Source organism: Trichophyton benhamiae (genome assembly GCF_000151125.1).
Source record: "Trichophyton benhamiae CBS 112371 chromosome Unknown contig00075.49, whole genome shotgun sequence".
NCBI lineage: Eukaryota > Fungi > Ascomycota > Eurotiomycetes > Onygenales > Arthrodermataceae > Trichophyton > Trichophyton benhamiae.
The window spans coordinates 316,397-331,120 of NW_003315103.1; the positions used below are offsets into that span (position 1 = coordinate 316,397).

Below are 14,724 nucleotides of genomic sequence, written 5' to 3' on the forward strand. Positions count from 1 at the left end.
TCTTTGGGACTGCGATCTGGCTTCATCCAGTCCTATCAAAAAATACTGACGAGGCGACTGCGGAGATACAAACCGAAGACCAGAAGAAGGGCCTCCATTGTCGACTATGCACACAGAGTTGAAGCTGTTAGTACTGCTGCGCCAGGTCACGGAAATACGTCGCTTGTCCGCAGTCAATGACCACATCTAGCTGATCTGCTGGAAAATAATTACTAACTTCCTGCCTTAGTTTTCCTAGCCAGGGATGCACACACGGGCAAACACAGGGGACCACGACGTGTACCCTGCCCGATGCACATACCCGTTCGCCTGCCGCTTTTGGCTTTTGGCTTTGAGTCTGCGATGGTCTCAACCAGGCTAGCATGCTGTAACTCTGTGCATACCCTTTGGCATCCAGTGGCCCCCCGTGTCCAGCAAACATTGCAATGGACACTTACACTGCCTTGGATTTTATCCACCCTAGATTGCCCAGCAAGCTAGGGTACAAAATTTTCGGTTTGGCAAAGTTTGCTTAATCTACCCCCAGTATACCGTGTATCTTTTGCCTATCATAGCTTGCCTCGAATGAAGGATAAAAGGGCTCACATTTCCTCATGGTTTCCTTTGTCCCAGTTTAATATCGTCAGAGAACAAACTACATTTCTCAGGGATTAATCATGTTTTGGCTTACCTTTCTCTATGCCTTTATTGCTGCCTCCCTCGCGTATGGAGAACCCACTGTGCGGGGAGCTAGAAATTACCCGAGAGGCTCCTTAGGCGTTTCGGAGCTTGACCCGACCATTGCGCACAAGTGCACACTCTATCACCAAGTACTCCAAGGAGAAACTTGCTTAGACATTGCCCTCCATTATAATATCCCACCACAGGATTTGTCTCGCTGGAATCAGTGAGTTCTATCATTTCCTCATCCACGTCGGAGGTCTTATTAGGGCCTGGTTGCTGATTAATGCCTTCTTCATAGTCTTGGAACTAGATGTTCTAGGCTGAGGCCTGGGCGAGTAATCTGCGTTGGAGTGCAAGTTACCTCCAACAAACCAGTTCCTCGTTCAATACCCACCGGCGGTCATTGGGCGGAAGACGCTCCGACGCCGAGCCAGCCAAATGTCTCTAAGAATTGCGTCAAGTGGTATAAAGCGCATCCAAATGACAACTGCAAGATCATTGCAGAAGAAAAGTTCCATTCCTTCACGCTTGAACAATTCATACAGTGGAACCCGGACGTGGGTGCGGATTGCACAAGGCTATATGCGGGATGGTACTACTGCGTTGGTGTTTCCGGATGGTCGTTTCCCACACTGACGAGGGTACCAATACCAACGACTACCTCGTCAGTAAAAACAACACTTACCCCCATCCCAACCGGCCCTGGCCCTGAGCGTCAACAGCCCGGAACGATTCGTGGCTGTAGGGTATTTCATTATGTTCGTCCAAACGATAACTGCATCAAGATTGAGGAAACATATGGTATTTCCGATACTGATTTTCATAGGTGGAATTCCGAGATTGATCCTGCTTGTTTGAATCTCTGGGCTGGCTACTACGTGTGTGTCGGAGTATAAGGAGGATGACCGCTTTACTTAGAAACGATGAGGACATGACATAATTTTCTATTTCTGGTGGTATCAGGATCAAGCGAACTCTACTATTTCTGACTCGAGAATATCATCTAAAGCTTCTCGGCTTGCTATTCCCCCAGCGATTATCTGCATATATTCCTGCATTTGCCTGACCTCTAACAGTAACCTCTTGTATCAACGGCAATGAGCTTTCCGCCTTCTGTCACTGTTCCGTTTATCGGGAAGTTGAACGCCCCGGATGTTATAGCGTACATGGTATGTGTGTCACCAGGGAGCTTCCCGAATGCCGGCTGGACCACCCCAGACACCGTTAATTCGTCTGGCTCACCCAGAACTACAGTGACATTACCATCGGGTGAGACTGTGATCAAACGGTTATCTGCATTGGTTGCAACCCACATCGTGTCGCCATTCCTTGGTCCAAATGTGAAGTTGTCAAGGAAGAATGAGCGGACCTCCTTAAACAGCTCGCCCTTTGCTCCGGGCGCCGCAAATCCTTTCCGTGTCATGCGGATGCGATAAATTCTTGCCTCGAAGCTGTTTGTCCAGTATAGGTATCCCTTGTGGTACTGCAGTCCATCGATTCCGAACTGTGTCGCTGCCCATGGAGGACCAGGCATAGCTGGATCTTGAATTCCGAGCTTGTACTTGCGAGCAACGGTGTCCACATGCCATACCACCCCGACTGTCGAGTCTGCAACTAACAGAGTGCTGGAATCATCTGGGACGACATCCAAGCCGGACAGGAGGCCACCGTTGGGGATATGGACGAGCTCCTTGACAATCGCCTTGCCGGGGTTCAATCGACGGCGAGTAGGTCGTAGATCGAGCTCCCAGACACCAAAAGTGCCGTTGATGCCGATGCCCAAGTGGACTTGCTGGCCTGCGAAAAAGGCGTAGACGTCAGGCCGTGTCTCGATGATACTGGTTGTAACGTTTACGACCTTGGGGTCGAACTGGTAGACCTGGGTGACTTTGGGTGACTTCGTCGTGGGCCCTGAGACATAATAAATTGTCCCATTTGGCCAGGCGGTAGTTAGGAGGATGTCTCCATTTGATCGGACGTAGAGACTTTGCAGATATGTCGGATCTGGGAACTGATGGAGTACCCGGTAGGGAAGTGGAAGAGACGGCCGGCATTCTGTGGCAGCATTCACAAGAAACGGCAATATAGAGACCAGAGCGAAGAGCCGGCCGAAGCTAAAGAAGCCCATGCTTCCCTGCAGATTGATCATGGTATTTGCTAGCATGCCACCATGGAAGGGAGTAACTAAGCAGCGTCTGGTGTCGTTGACCTGGCCTGTGGCGGCCATCCCGCGATCATATATACCAAGCTACCAAAAGGCCGTACAAGGACTCCAGGGACCTCTGCAAATGCAGATGGACTTCGTTTTGGGCCATATCCTCCGAATACTCCATTTGTGCTATTCCTCCGAAAACATCCCAGGGTTCGATTTTCCGAGCGTGTCTTCCTTCCGCTCCCTCCGATTGCACGAACTCGAACTCTCCCCCAGTGAGATCCCTGCAAACTTGCATAACGACGACTAGTGTCCCTGGCTATTCGAGCATAGCTTGGTTCATTCCGTCGGCCGATGACCCTGGAGTTACTCGCTATATTCCATACCTTGCTCTATATGACCGGCTGGATACCCACTGTAGCCTGAGCTTGGCTCCGTGCCTCCTTTCGGCTATATCGGAGCATCTCAGCTTTGTTAATACCGTTCGACTCGCTCTGGACGAGACGTCATGACCGTTGATCCAGGAGCATAAGTACATCGGGTGTCGCACCGAGCAGGCGCGCCATTCTCGAGCTATTCCTCTGCCGGTAGAACCCCGTGGTCATTTCCAGTGGTTTACGTGTCCAGCTCGTTGGAGAGCAAACTCCGTCTCCAATATGAAATTACCTCTCCTTTCCTTCCTGGCCCTGGCATCCTGCTGTCACGCCCTACCAAAGATTCCGGGCCACAGTTTAGATACTAAACGGGCGACATGCGAAAACACTCCTACTTCTCGACACTGCTGGGGGAAATATGATATCGACACGAACTATTACACTACGATACCAGACACAGGGAAAACGGTTGAAGTTTGGCTGTCGGTTGAAGAAGGTATATGTAACCAAGATGGATATCGACGGCCATGCATGACTTTCAATGGCACCATGCCGGGTCCTGCCATTGTTGCCGACTGGGGAGATGATCTCGTTGTCCATGTTACCAATAATCTGAAGAGCAATGGCACTGCCATCCATTGGCATGGTGTTCGACAACTCAATAGTGTCGAACAGGACGGAGTCCCTGGCGTTACTCAATGCCCAATTCGCCCGGGAGAAAGCTACACGTACAAGTTCAAGGTCACCCAATACGGATCGAGTTGGTACCACAGCCACTTTTCTCTTCAATACACGGAAGGACTATTCGGTCCTCTTATATTCAAGGGTCCTGCAACCGCGAATTATGACGAAGACAAGGGTGTTCTGTTCCTCCAGGATTGGTCACATACATCTACTTTCACCGACTGGAGTGCGAAGGAGAAGTATGGCATTACCAAATCATTGAATAGCCTTCTAATCAATGGCACCAACGCATTCAACTGTACTGGCTCGATGGACCCCAACTGCATTGGAGGGGGTAAGAAGTTCGAAACAGTGTTTGAGCCTGGCAAGAAGTACCTCATCCGTCTGGCCAATGTGGCAATGGATAGCCTGTTCCAGTTCAACATTGATGGCCACAAGTTCAAGGTTATTGCCGTTGACTTTGTCCCAATCATACCATATGAGACTGACAATGTTCTGGTCAACGTCGGTGAGAGATACGATATCGTGGTCGAGGCAAATGCTACCCCGGGCGACTACTGGATGCGTGGCGGCTGGCTGAGGGCCTGTCAAGGTGTCGCAAACGATAACCCAGGCTCCATCACGGGCATTGTACGGTATAATTCCAAAAGCACCAAAGAGCCAACTACCACCAGCACAGTTCAGCCACCAAAGTTCTGCGCAGACGAGCCAGCTACAAAACTAGTACCTCGCGTGAAGTTTGATGTCGGCACGATCTCTGGCACGACTGTCGAGGGAATAAACGTCCGCCTCACACATGCCGCCCTCTTTCAGTGGACTATTAATGGCAGTAGCTTGGCTCTGGACTGGAATAAGCCGACTCTGCAATATGTCTTCAAGAACGCATCAGACATCCCTACCCCTTACAACGTGGTCTCTGTTGATGTAAGTGCTACCCGTAATTCCGTGATGACATAGAATTTTCTAATATTTGAGATAGAGAAAGAATCCCACCGGTGATGAGTGGGCGGTTCTAGTAATTCAAAATACTGCGGCAGCACTCTTTGCAAAGTAAATACTATCTAGCCATTTTTGGTCTACATGAACTCTCGAGAATGTTGTTGGCTAACAGTGTCGGGTTTATAGTATTGCCCATCCTATCCATCTCCATGGACACGACTTCTGGATTCTTGCTCAGGAAACGGGCAAACTATGGGACGGAAACATGGACTCCTTCAAACTAAAGGGCGTACCGCGAAGAGACACTGCTTTGCTTCCTGCCAGGGGATATCTTGCAATCGCGTTCCGACTTGATAACCCAGGAGCATGGCTTATACATTGCCATATTGCATGGCACAGCAGCCAGGGGCTGGCACTGGAATTTGTTGAGAGTCCACACTCTATATCAATCAATAGTGGAGCTCGAAAAGTTTTTGACGATACTTGTGCTTCGTGGGAGAAGTGGTCTCCAAGCTCTCCCTGGCCACAAGATGATTCTGGTATATAGAAGATTCCCACTTAATATAACTGGACAGCTTTTATCAATTTTAGACAGCACTTAATTCTAGTACGTTATACATACGTCATATCTACTAGCTCGAATATATAATTCTTGGGAAGAATGTTCAGAGGAGATATCTGTATGCCAGATCATATGATACGAAGTATGTGAAATTGACAATTTAAAGCTAAGCCTTGACCGGCAATGATTTTGGCTAAACCTATAGCTATCAATATACAACTAAAATATGACTGTGGACATATTCAGTGGGGATTATAGTCGACAGCTGTGTGATTCACCAATGTTGGTTGAAGAAGCGAAGAACGGTCTTGTAGCCACGAATATACTCCTCCTTCGACCTGGGATCGGCAAGGTCAGCACGCGCCGCCATCCAGCCATGAACCTGGTCACCAAAAGTCTCAATATGGTGTGGAACGTTCAATTTGCTCTCAAAATCCTTGATGATATCAGCTGGCTCTTCTTGGGATGCAAGGAGCATATACGGCACTCGAATTTTGTCAGCACCGGCGGTGTCTACCATTGCCGGATGGATACCAGCAGCAATGGAAAATGGATTAGAGTCACGAGAAGTCACAAGTTCAGTGACCTTGCCTCCCCAGCAGTACTAAAAGTCATTAGTGGGCTTGCTTAACTGGTAAAGTAGCGGACTTACACCGATGAGAGCCCAAGATTGGATAGATGGGTTCGCAGCCTTGAGGGCCTCGACGTAGCCAGGCAGCGCGTCAGCAACTCCATGTGGAGCATTATTCCCAAACCAGGCACCAAGATCTTTCTGCTTCTGCTCAGTGTCTGGAGGGTACCTAGGAAATCTGAGTGTTATTTGCTGTCTCATTGAAGAAGAGGGCGATCGACTTACCACTCAGTGGGACATGGATTTCCCTTGAACCAGTCAGGCATAAACACTTTGTATTTGTTACCGCTACTGGCTCCGAGAATGTCGGCTCCCTGAACGGTCTGGTCGACATATCCAAAAATATCAAACACGGCGACAATACCCTTGGTCGCGTCAGAAGCTCCGGTGACGTCTAGTTACGTGGTCAGTAGTCTATGGAATATCACAGGGTGTAGACGGACGTACATGTTTTCAGGCCTCCGAGCTCTTCATATGAACCCTTGGGAACATACCCCGACGTAATGACGGGTGGGATATTACAGCAGGCCTCGTTATGGCCATGGGTAGCAGGCATGGTAGACATGGCGGCGGCGTGTAGACAGTAGTTTATGGAGGGGGATGGATGGGTTTTCTTGAGATGCTGAGCGCGTGTGCTGGCTGACTGCAAGGTCGAAAGGGTCCTAGCTGACTGAGACAGTGACAACGGAGGACAAGAGGGTGAGGTTGATCTTATAGAAGATGTCGAGGCGTCTGTTGCGGGTGACAATACCGCTGGGTATGCCCTGAGAGCAGAGCGGATGGCACGTTTCGTCACTCTTCCTGGTATCTGCGAAGACATCTTGACCCTGGAACTGTCACAGGTAACTTTGCTCTGGCTCGTTCACTATGCAGCCACCGATACTCGACTGGACCAGACGTGTTCAAGTAGTCCGACTTCTTGCTGGAGCGAAAGCAGGCGAAGTAGAAAACAAAGACCACACCAGCGGCGGCTGCCCGGCCACATCGGAGTTTAGAGCTTCGGAGCTTCTTTTCTGGAGGCAGCGACCATCCGACCGCCGGACCTGCATTGTGGCCATGCGCCATGCGACCTAACCATTGATAGATACGGCATGGCTTCCGGTATATGTCGACGGGAGCGACACGCAGGCCCGGATCAAAGAAACCTCCAACTGGCTAAACGAACGAACTAATAACATTGGAAGCAGACGTCGGATGGTCGGAGCGCCCAAAGCGGACGGTCGGGTGGGGCCAACCTTAAGCGGGCCAACTTAAGCTTAAAATACTTTATTTAATATTGTTTGCGCCGACACAAGGATGCCAACGCACTGTGTAGTGCCGTAGAGACAGCGCTCGACAGGAGGCAGATAACGAGAAGAAGCGCATGGAAGGTCTTCTGAAAGCGGGAGACGTCTTCCTCTTGCTGATGGTTTTCTTTTGAAAAATGTTTCGTCCAAAGCGAGGACGGTCGGAGCCGGAACTTACTGCACTCGGAGGAATTGACTAGAAAGGAATGCCGGCGAAATGGATATTCTGTGCCGAAAGAGATGTAGCTAGCCGCAGAGAGGCCATTCAGGTGTAAGTGAAAGGTTTATCGGCTCTATTTAAATCGGTAACTGCTGTTATTGCGGGAGGACAACATAGACACAGAGGGAGCCACTTTCCACCCGTCAAATCACTTCCTCACAATCTCATCATAATACGCCAACGAAAACCAGCCGTGCCAGCCATTCCAAGATGTCAGCTCCCAGTGTTCCAACGGGCGTCATTGTCCCCATGCCTACCTATCTCTTCAGTGCAACAGTGACGCTCGCAAAGCCACTCGACCCAATTCCACTCCTCGAGGGTGGCGTCCGCATCGTTGAGCCCATCACCGGCGGAACCATCGAAGGCCCTGCTTTCAATGCCACTATCGAAGGTGGAGTCGCCTCTCCAATTATCGTCAAGGGTGACGGTGGGGCAAAAGCGCAGATGGCATACATTTACGCGTACGGCCATGCCAGCGACGGATCGCCATTTTATATCGAGGAAAGCGGTATCGGGTCTGGCGCAACTCAGAACACTAGATTGATTATCCAGGTGGGAGGAAAGTACCAGGGCCTCCAGACGATGTATGTGCTAGGACAGCCAACGGTCAACGAGGCCAGAACTGTGGCATCGGTGGAGTGTTTCAGCATACCGCTTCCCTGAACATAATGACAGGCTTAATGGAAACAGTGGAGGGAGAGAATCCGGTCCTTTGCAGTTATAAAATTGTATACTGCCGCATGTGCATGGTTAGGTTTCAAAGAAAATGAAATGGCAGTATCCTATGGCACCATACCATCTTGACTAGTCATAAACATACAGGTTTCAACAAAAAAACGAAGTAATGGGTATAGTGAAGGGGAAGAAGAAATATTAAATATCATAACACATGCATCGTATGGATTAAATCACTAGGAGGCTAGTGAGCTCACTAGGGCTATCGACTCGCTGCATCAGAATTCGAGCGGTGTTCATCCTGCACATGGACGGTCCAGTCCGTGGTGTACCGGATGATGAGTTTATCGGGCCCTTCCTCTTCAATCTGGGACCGGCTTTCAGTAAGTATCCTGCTGTCCGAGAAAGCGTCCGCATGCTGGCTGTATTCGTCCGGGCGAAACGACCGCTGCGTGCCCCCGAGTTTGTTTTGTATCGAGCCCTTGACGCTCTTGAGCTGCCGCTGACCCGACGCCCCTATTCCACGCGGATGGACAACACGCCTCAGACTGGTCATGGCATATTCGGTAAACGTATTATCGTACACTCCGCCGGCCAAACGGCTTTTGAAGGAGATACTAAGTAGACCAGTGTTCGCCCTGTCCATGAATGGCTTAAAGCCTGGGAGACAGGTAATGATCGTGTTGAGCATTGCATGACACTGCGTTGCAACATGATAAGGGACGCTGTCGAACATGGAGTCCCCTGAGCCGTCGATGTGCTTAAGATATGTTGCTCGCAGGATAGAGGCTGCTATAACACTGGTTTATAATCCACATATTAAAAGCTGTAGATGGTGAGAAGAGATGGAATAAATGGGGAACTTACACTCCTCTGCTGGCAAACACGCCAAAGACGATTCTCTTCTGTATTTTGTTCATTTGCAAGTCCCATAAAATCCATCCCGGCACCACAATCAGACAGAGGTCGGTGAACACGTCTATACCAGTGGCAGCCGACCAGAATGCGACCTACGGTGCATTAGCACGCTGCACAACTGTAAAGCAAAAGTCAGAGGCCGGTCATATCATACTATATTGAAACACTTTGCAGTGGAACGCGGGTCCCAAGGTGCAGAGGCGCCGCACTGGAATCCATACACGATGATTGATACCACCGTCCAGGCCAGCAAGAAGATCAGGGAGCCCTTGATCGCGCCTCTATACTTGTTTGCCGGGACAACCCGCTCGATGAAGCTAAGAGTAGACAGCTTTGCCAGCGAAATGGCCAGGATATACATGATCGACGAGGCAAACACGTCCTATCTCTGTCATGTTAGACACGCTGCGAGCCAGCGACAAGAGGAGCGAACAGCTAGACACATCCTGCGTACCTGTCCGGCTTTTGACACTTGGGCTTCAGTCAGCTTCGACTCACGCCGTCCCAGGCCGTGAGTGACCGCCAGGGATATGGCTATGACGCCGCCGACATTGACAAGCTGTGGCCGAGTCAGCATGATCCATATACTATAGCTATGCCCAGCTGGACAAGGCCCTCATTGGGTTGGTTGATATATACCATGGAGCCTACAACAATGGCATCGTCCATTCCGGGGATGTGGGATGTCAGGTATCGGACAGCCAGTCTCAGTGCCGTCGCCAGAATCATCACCACCATGGCAAACCAGGTCACGATTTGGATTATGGGCCCATGGTTATCGGGCGTCACTACCGTGTGCCTCACACCATCAGTCTGCATAGCTCACGACGACAGAAAACGAAGAGTTATCGGTGTATGGGATCAGTCTCGACGGGGGGACTGAAAGGCTCTTGATGCCAGAGTGATGATGGGTAAAAATCCATGGGCCAATGCTCCCAACGCAGGACAGGACAAAGACGGGATATTATCTATCTACACGAAAGCAACGCTGGATTCCAGACAGAAAACGCCGGCGTTGGACGGTTTCAAAAAGGCACACAGCAGCTCTAAAGATAAAAGAAAAGAGACGAAGCATCAGAAGTCAAAAACAGAAGAACTGACGATCCGGAGGCCCAAGAGCCAAAACGTCTATTCCCGAACGAAGCCCGGCTACTGTGGCGTGCAAGAACGAGAATGGCCGGACTTTGAGGAAAAGGTTCTGGCTAGATAAAACAGTTGGACGAAGAGCCAGAGGAAGACGAAAAAGATGGGAGGAAAAAAAGGAATGAAATGAATCTTCTTCATCCTGCAGAGGATGATGGCTGGCCCGTTACAAGTCGACATGCCAATCCAGGTGTCATATTCCTCCCTCCCTCCCTGGAATCAGCTTGTATACTCCGTATGCTGCACGATATACGGAAAGCGCACGAAGCCGTAACTAGCGGCAGCGGCAGCGGCCCTTCGAGCCTCTCGCTGAGCTTTGCGGAGGGACAGCCGTCAAATTCCCAGGGGCCCATCATGCCATCACTCAGACAGACAAGGCTCGAGACTTAGGCAGAGCAAGCCACCCCAGTCTCGTCCCCTGCCTTGCGCTTTTCATGTTACGAGCCATGCCTAATTTACCACGCAGACGGCAAATAGGCAATAGTGGCCAGGCTAGGCAATCCTTGCGCTTTGAGCTAAGCTGCGAAACAAAAGAAGCGAAGCGATAACCACCGGTTCTCCCGAGAGCGCGGCCAAAAAAGTCACCGTTGGCGTGAGTCTCACGCTACAGAGTTATCCTTTTGTCTCTCTGCTTCGTATTAGAACAGGCTTCCTGGCTAAGAGATCCGAGGGCAAAACGGTGGATGGGGGTCTGCTGTTTGACCATCTGGCGATCTCGAAATCCTGGCCCGTATCAATTACGAGCGCCATGCCAATATTCCAGCTCTATTAAGGGCGCTAACTGGCGGACTTGGACCTCCGACCCATAATTAATGGTGTATTGGTATCTCCCATACGCAAGCAGCGAAGAAAGCGCCCTGCTGATAGCGTGGGGACCCATAACCATTCTCCCTTTTATGGTTTGGGATGCGCCTCTTGACAAAGTGCTTCATCGTGGCCGCTCGACCTGCAACTAAACTGCAACTAAACTGCATGGAGGATTGTTCTCCAGTCCAGATGGAGACGTGTTATCCCCTTTTCTGCTCCGATCCCCAGCAGAAGTAGATGCTATTGGGCGCCAGCAAGAGCTCGACTGAGCTAGTTAGCGACGTACTCTGGACTCTGGACTGATAACTTATGGAGACACTTGGAAAGTTCTATTTTTTTTCTCCACTGCCTGCTCGACCTCTCTTGCTCTCTGCATGGCCAGGTCGTTAACTAAGTACCCCAGAGACAGGCCTTCATCAGCCCAAGGCTGTCTCTCTCCAGGCTCCTGGGAAAACTCAACAGGACGCCAGCTGCCGATCGAGTGTACCATTATTGCATTTACGGAGTACGGAGTACGGATAAGCTGTGTAAGTACTCCGTATGTGGATGGTGGCCAGCTGAGGAATGCAGGGTGGCCAAATGCTACTCTGTGCCCATCTTTCAACAGACATGGTAGAGAGCACAGCCATCTGAGTCTCGACCCTCCTCATCCTCATGCACCCCGTAATTAGTCCGGTGGCGGGCCAACCTTCAGCGGGAAACACAAATCAATTGTGAATACGGAGGAAGCGTACAGATACCATCGCCTAATGGACAAGCAGCGAGGCCGTGAGCCGCCCCTCGTCCGCCAATCCGCAAGGGAGCGGGATGCAAAGGAAAGGATCCCTGAACCTGCCAAGCAGTGTCGAATCTCCAGACACTGTGCAGCCCGTTCTCCTGGCGTTCTCGCCTGTGGCTTGCCTGTCAGTCGCATATTGGGGGTATTTGGGTGGAGGGGGGCGGCTTGTACGCTAGGTTTTTCGGGACGAGAAGCGCCCGCGAGCGAGCTTGGCTGGGGGTGAAACATATTCCTGAGGCGAAGAGTCGACGAGCCGTTCACTGACTGAGCTTTCGATGTTTAAATATGTATGCACAGGATAACTCTAACTGCTCTGTCAGAGAGGCATAGCTGGTTAAGTTGTAGCGGTTGGCTGTTTGTCGACAAAGAGGGTGCTGCGTCTGCCCCTTTCCAGCGCATGTTCGCATATTGAAATCCCAGCAGGGCACCAAATATGCAGCCAACAGGGTCGCCTGTACCTACATAAACCACGACGATAATATCCTACCCCGGTCTCCTTTCAAGGGAAGGGTGAAAAAAAGAAGCTGGCCGGGGAGTCCTACATGCAGTTCCCGAAATCCACATTGCATTTCTCTCCGTTCTTCTCTCTTACTCTGGTCCCTCGTTGACGTCCTCCTTTTTCTCTCGAGAGCTGCTCACCAAAAGGATTTGTTTTAACCAGCGGGTAGTCAATCAGTTTCTCTACTCCTGAAGAGGAATCTATCACCATGGCGCTGGGACAGTCAGAGGAGAAGATCGTTTCTCAGGTGGAGAACCGTCCTGTTAACCACCACTATGATGGCGAAGCAGCCGCACGGCCAGATCAAGATGCCGCTGACATGGCCAGGCTGGGTGTAGCCCAAGAGACAAAGGTCTGTAAGCTTCAAACCGTTGCAATTGTTGGATAGCCTGGGGAAAGCCAGGCCCAGGCCTGGCTTGACAGGCAACTGACAGTCTTGCGCGATAGAGACGATTCGGTTTGGTGACAATATTAGGATTCACAACATGTATCATGGGGACATGGGAATCAGGCCTTCCGTATGTTTTCTTGGTGTTCAGCAGCAAAGAGAACGGCTAAAAGAAGTACTAATTTACCTACAGATTCTTCCTTACCGCGTATATCAATGGAGGACCGGTTACTATGGTCTATGGCTTCATTCTGGCCTTCTTCGGGTCACTGGCGACATGCGCCTCTCTTGCTGAGATGGCTTCAATGTAAGCTCCTATGTTTCCACCCCGTATTGCTGTAGAGGGATCGCATTACTAATTGTTGAAAGGTACCCTATTTCTGGAGGACAGTACTATTGGGCGTCTCTTCTCGCTCCTCCAGGAAAGGTCAAATTCCTTAGTTTCTTGACCGGTAAGCATGCCTGTCTGACCTACCCTGCAACAGGATCATAGCTGAATAAATCTAGGCTGGCTCTCCGTCCTCGGATGGCAGTCTGCTTCTACCACTGGTACATATCTTGGGGGTACCATCATTCAGGGGGTCGTCAAGCTCAACTACCCTGAATATACGCCCGAGAGATGGCAGGCTACACTTATGTTATATGCAGTCCTTATTCTCTCTCTCTCTGTTAATGTTTCTCTCGTCAAGTGGCTTCCTGGAGTTGAAGGAGTCATCTTGATTATTCACGTCGTTGGATTCTTCGCAATCATGATACCCCTGGTCCACCTTGCTCCTATTAGTTCAGCTAAGTTTGTCTTCACCGAGTTCATAAATACCTCCGGCTACAGCAGCAGTGGACTATCCTGGCTGATCGGCCAGTCAGCCAGTGCTGTCTTGTTCATTGGATACGACGGCGCATGTCATATGGGTAACCATCCATACATTACCTCCACTCAAGTATTGCAAGGCTAACAATACTATAGCTGAAGAAGTACAAAATGCGCGCATCAACGTCCCCAGGGCCATGTTCTTTACAATGTTTATCAACGGTGCCATGGGACTAGCAATGTACCTTGTCATCCTTTTCTGCATCGGAGACATAGACAGGGTCATCAACACAGAAACTAAGGTTCCTTTCATTGAGTTATTCCGAAATTCAACCCAGTCAAACACAGCTGCCACCGTCCTAACCTCCTTATTGATAACAACCTACATTGTTGCAAACTTCAATTTCATGGCCTCTGCTTCAAGACAGGCTTGGGCCTTTGCCCGTGATGGCGGTCTACCATTCTCACATATCTTGCGGAAGGTACTGTTAGACGACTCAATATTTTTTTATATATCTTAGTATGTTCAGGAAGCCTTCTAACAGACATATAACAGATTGACCGCAAACGATCAATTCCTCTTTTCGCAATCGCCCTCACTGGAGTTCTTAATGCCCTCCTTGGATTGATCAGCATTGGCTCAAATGTCGCTTTCTCTGCTGTCGTCTCTCTGGTTGTATCCGGTTACATGTCCTCCTACGTTATCGTCATATGTGTTATGATCCATAAACGTCTTACCCATGGGAAGATCGAGTTCGGCCCATGGAATCTTGGTCGGTATGGCCTACCGATCAACATTGTTGCCGTCATATATACCACTGTCACAGTCATATTTGCGTTTTTCCCCCCCTCTGTCCCCGTCAATGCTGAGAACATGAATTACTCTGGCCCTGTTTATGGTGTGGTTGTTGCATTTGGAATAGTATACTATATTGTACGCGGCCATAAAACATATACAGGCCCGAAGCTGCCCCGGAATGGATTATAGGGGTTATATTATTAATTATCCTTTTATGATGACTGTTTAATGACTACTATGTGAAAAAGCTATTGAGAGTGTTTTTTATCCTACTCAATGCGGCGGCTGTTTTGAAGCATATAGATATTGCTGACCAGCAATAAATTTTGATGTTTACTTGCGCCTTTCGCCAACAATTTATATTATAATAGGTATACACATTCTATCGAACACAATTT

At 49.8% G+C, this 14,724-nt stretch overlaps 8 protein-coding genes across 8 annotated transcripts; 5 read left to right on the forward strand and 3 right to left on the reverse strand.

Annotated features, from left to right (window-relative positions):
* Positions 1–1,732: 1,732 nt before the first annotated feature.
* On the reverse strand, positions 1,733–2,890 carry ARB_07958 (uncharacterized protein; the record flags this gene model as incomplete). Its single annotated transcript, XM_003013800.1, has 1 exon — positions 1,733–2,890. One exon carries the CDS (start codon positions 2,888–2,890, stop codon positions 1,733–1,735), a length of 1,158 nt encoding a protein of 385 aa, XP_003013846.1.
* A 581-nt stretch (positions 2,891–3,471) lies between these two features.
* ARB_07959 (extracellular dihydrogeodin oxidase/laccase, putative) lies at positions 3,472–5,359 on the forward strand (the record flags this gene model as incomplete). The annotated part of the gene is made up of 3 exons (XM_003013801.1): positions 3,472–4,797; positions 4,853–4,923; positions 4,999–5,359. The coding sequence occupies 3 exons, from the start codon at positions 3,472–3,474 to the stop codon at positions 5,357–5,359; spliced, it is 1,758 nt and encodes a 585-aa protein (XP_003013847.1).
* Positions 5,360–5,648: 289 nt separating this feature from the next.
* ARB_07960 (uncharacterized protein) lies at positions 5,649–6,825 on the reverse strand (the record flags this gene model as incomplete). Its single annotated transcript, XM_003013802.1, has 4 exons — positions 5,649–5,978; positions 6,027–6,174; positions 6,231–6,399; positions 6,453–6,825. The coding sequence occupies 4 exons, from the start codon at positions 6,823–6,825 to the stop codon at positions 5,649–5,651; spliced, it is 1,020 nt and encodes a 339-aa protein (XP_003013848.1).
* Positions 6,826–7,497: 672 nt separating this feature from the next.
* Positions 7,498–8,174, forward strand: ARB_07961 (uncharacterized protein; the record flags this gene model as incomplete). Its single annotated transcript, XM_003013803.1, has 2 exons — positions 7,498–7,562; positions 7,703–8,174. The coding sequence occupies 2 exons, from the start codon at positions 7,498–7,500 to the stop codon at positions 8,172–8,174; spliced, it is 537 nt and encodes a 178-aa protein (XP_003013849.1).
* Positions 8,175–8,448: 274 nt separating this feature from the next.
* ARB_07962 (uncharacterized protein) lies at positions 8,449–9,842 on the reverse strand (the record flags this gene model as incomplete). Its single annotated transcript, XM_003013804.1, has 5 exons — positions 8,449–8,986; positions 9,054–9,196; positions 9,259–9,486; positions 9,559–9,663; positions 9,693–9,842. The coding sequence occupies 5 exons, from the start codon at positions 9,840–9,842 to the stop codon at positions 8,449–8,451; spliced, it is 1,164 nt and encodes a 387-aa protein (XP_003013850.1).
* A 169-nt stretch (positions 9,843–10,011) lies between these two features.
* ARB_07963 (uncharacterized protein) lies at positions 10,012–10,637 on the forward strand (the record flags this gene model as incomplete). Its single annotated transcript, XM_003013805.1, has 2 exons — positions 10,012–10,299; positions 10,320–10,637. The coding sequence occupies 2 exons, from the start codon at positions 10,012–10,014 to the stop codon at positions 10,635–10,637; spliced, it is 606 nt and encodes a 201-aa protein (XP_003013851.1).
* Positions 10,638–12,539: 1,902 nt separating this feature from the next.
* On the forward strand, positions 12,540–12,719 carry ARB_07964 (uncharacterized protein; the record flags this gene model as incomplete). The annotated part of the gene is made up of 1 exon (XM_003013806.1): positions 12,540–12,719. One exon carries the CDS (start codon positions 12,540–12,542, stop codon positions 12,717–12,719), a length of 180 nt encoding a protein of 59 aa, XP_003013852.1.
* Positions 12,720–12,952: 233 nt separating this feature from the next.
* Positions 12,953–14,515, forward strand: ARB_07965 (amino acid permease, putative; the record flags this gene model as incomplete). The annotated part of the gene is made up of 5 exons (XM_003013807.1): positions 12,953–13,026; positions 13,062–13,171; positions 13,227–13,628; positions 13,684–14,009; positions 14,084–14,515. 5 exons carry the CDS (start codon positions 12,953–12,955, stop codon positions 14,513–14,515), a joined length of 1,344 nt encoding a protein of 447 aa, XP_003013853.1.
* Positions 14,516–14,724: the final 209 nt, after the last annotated feature.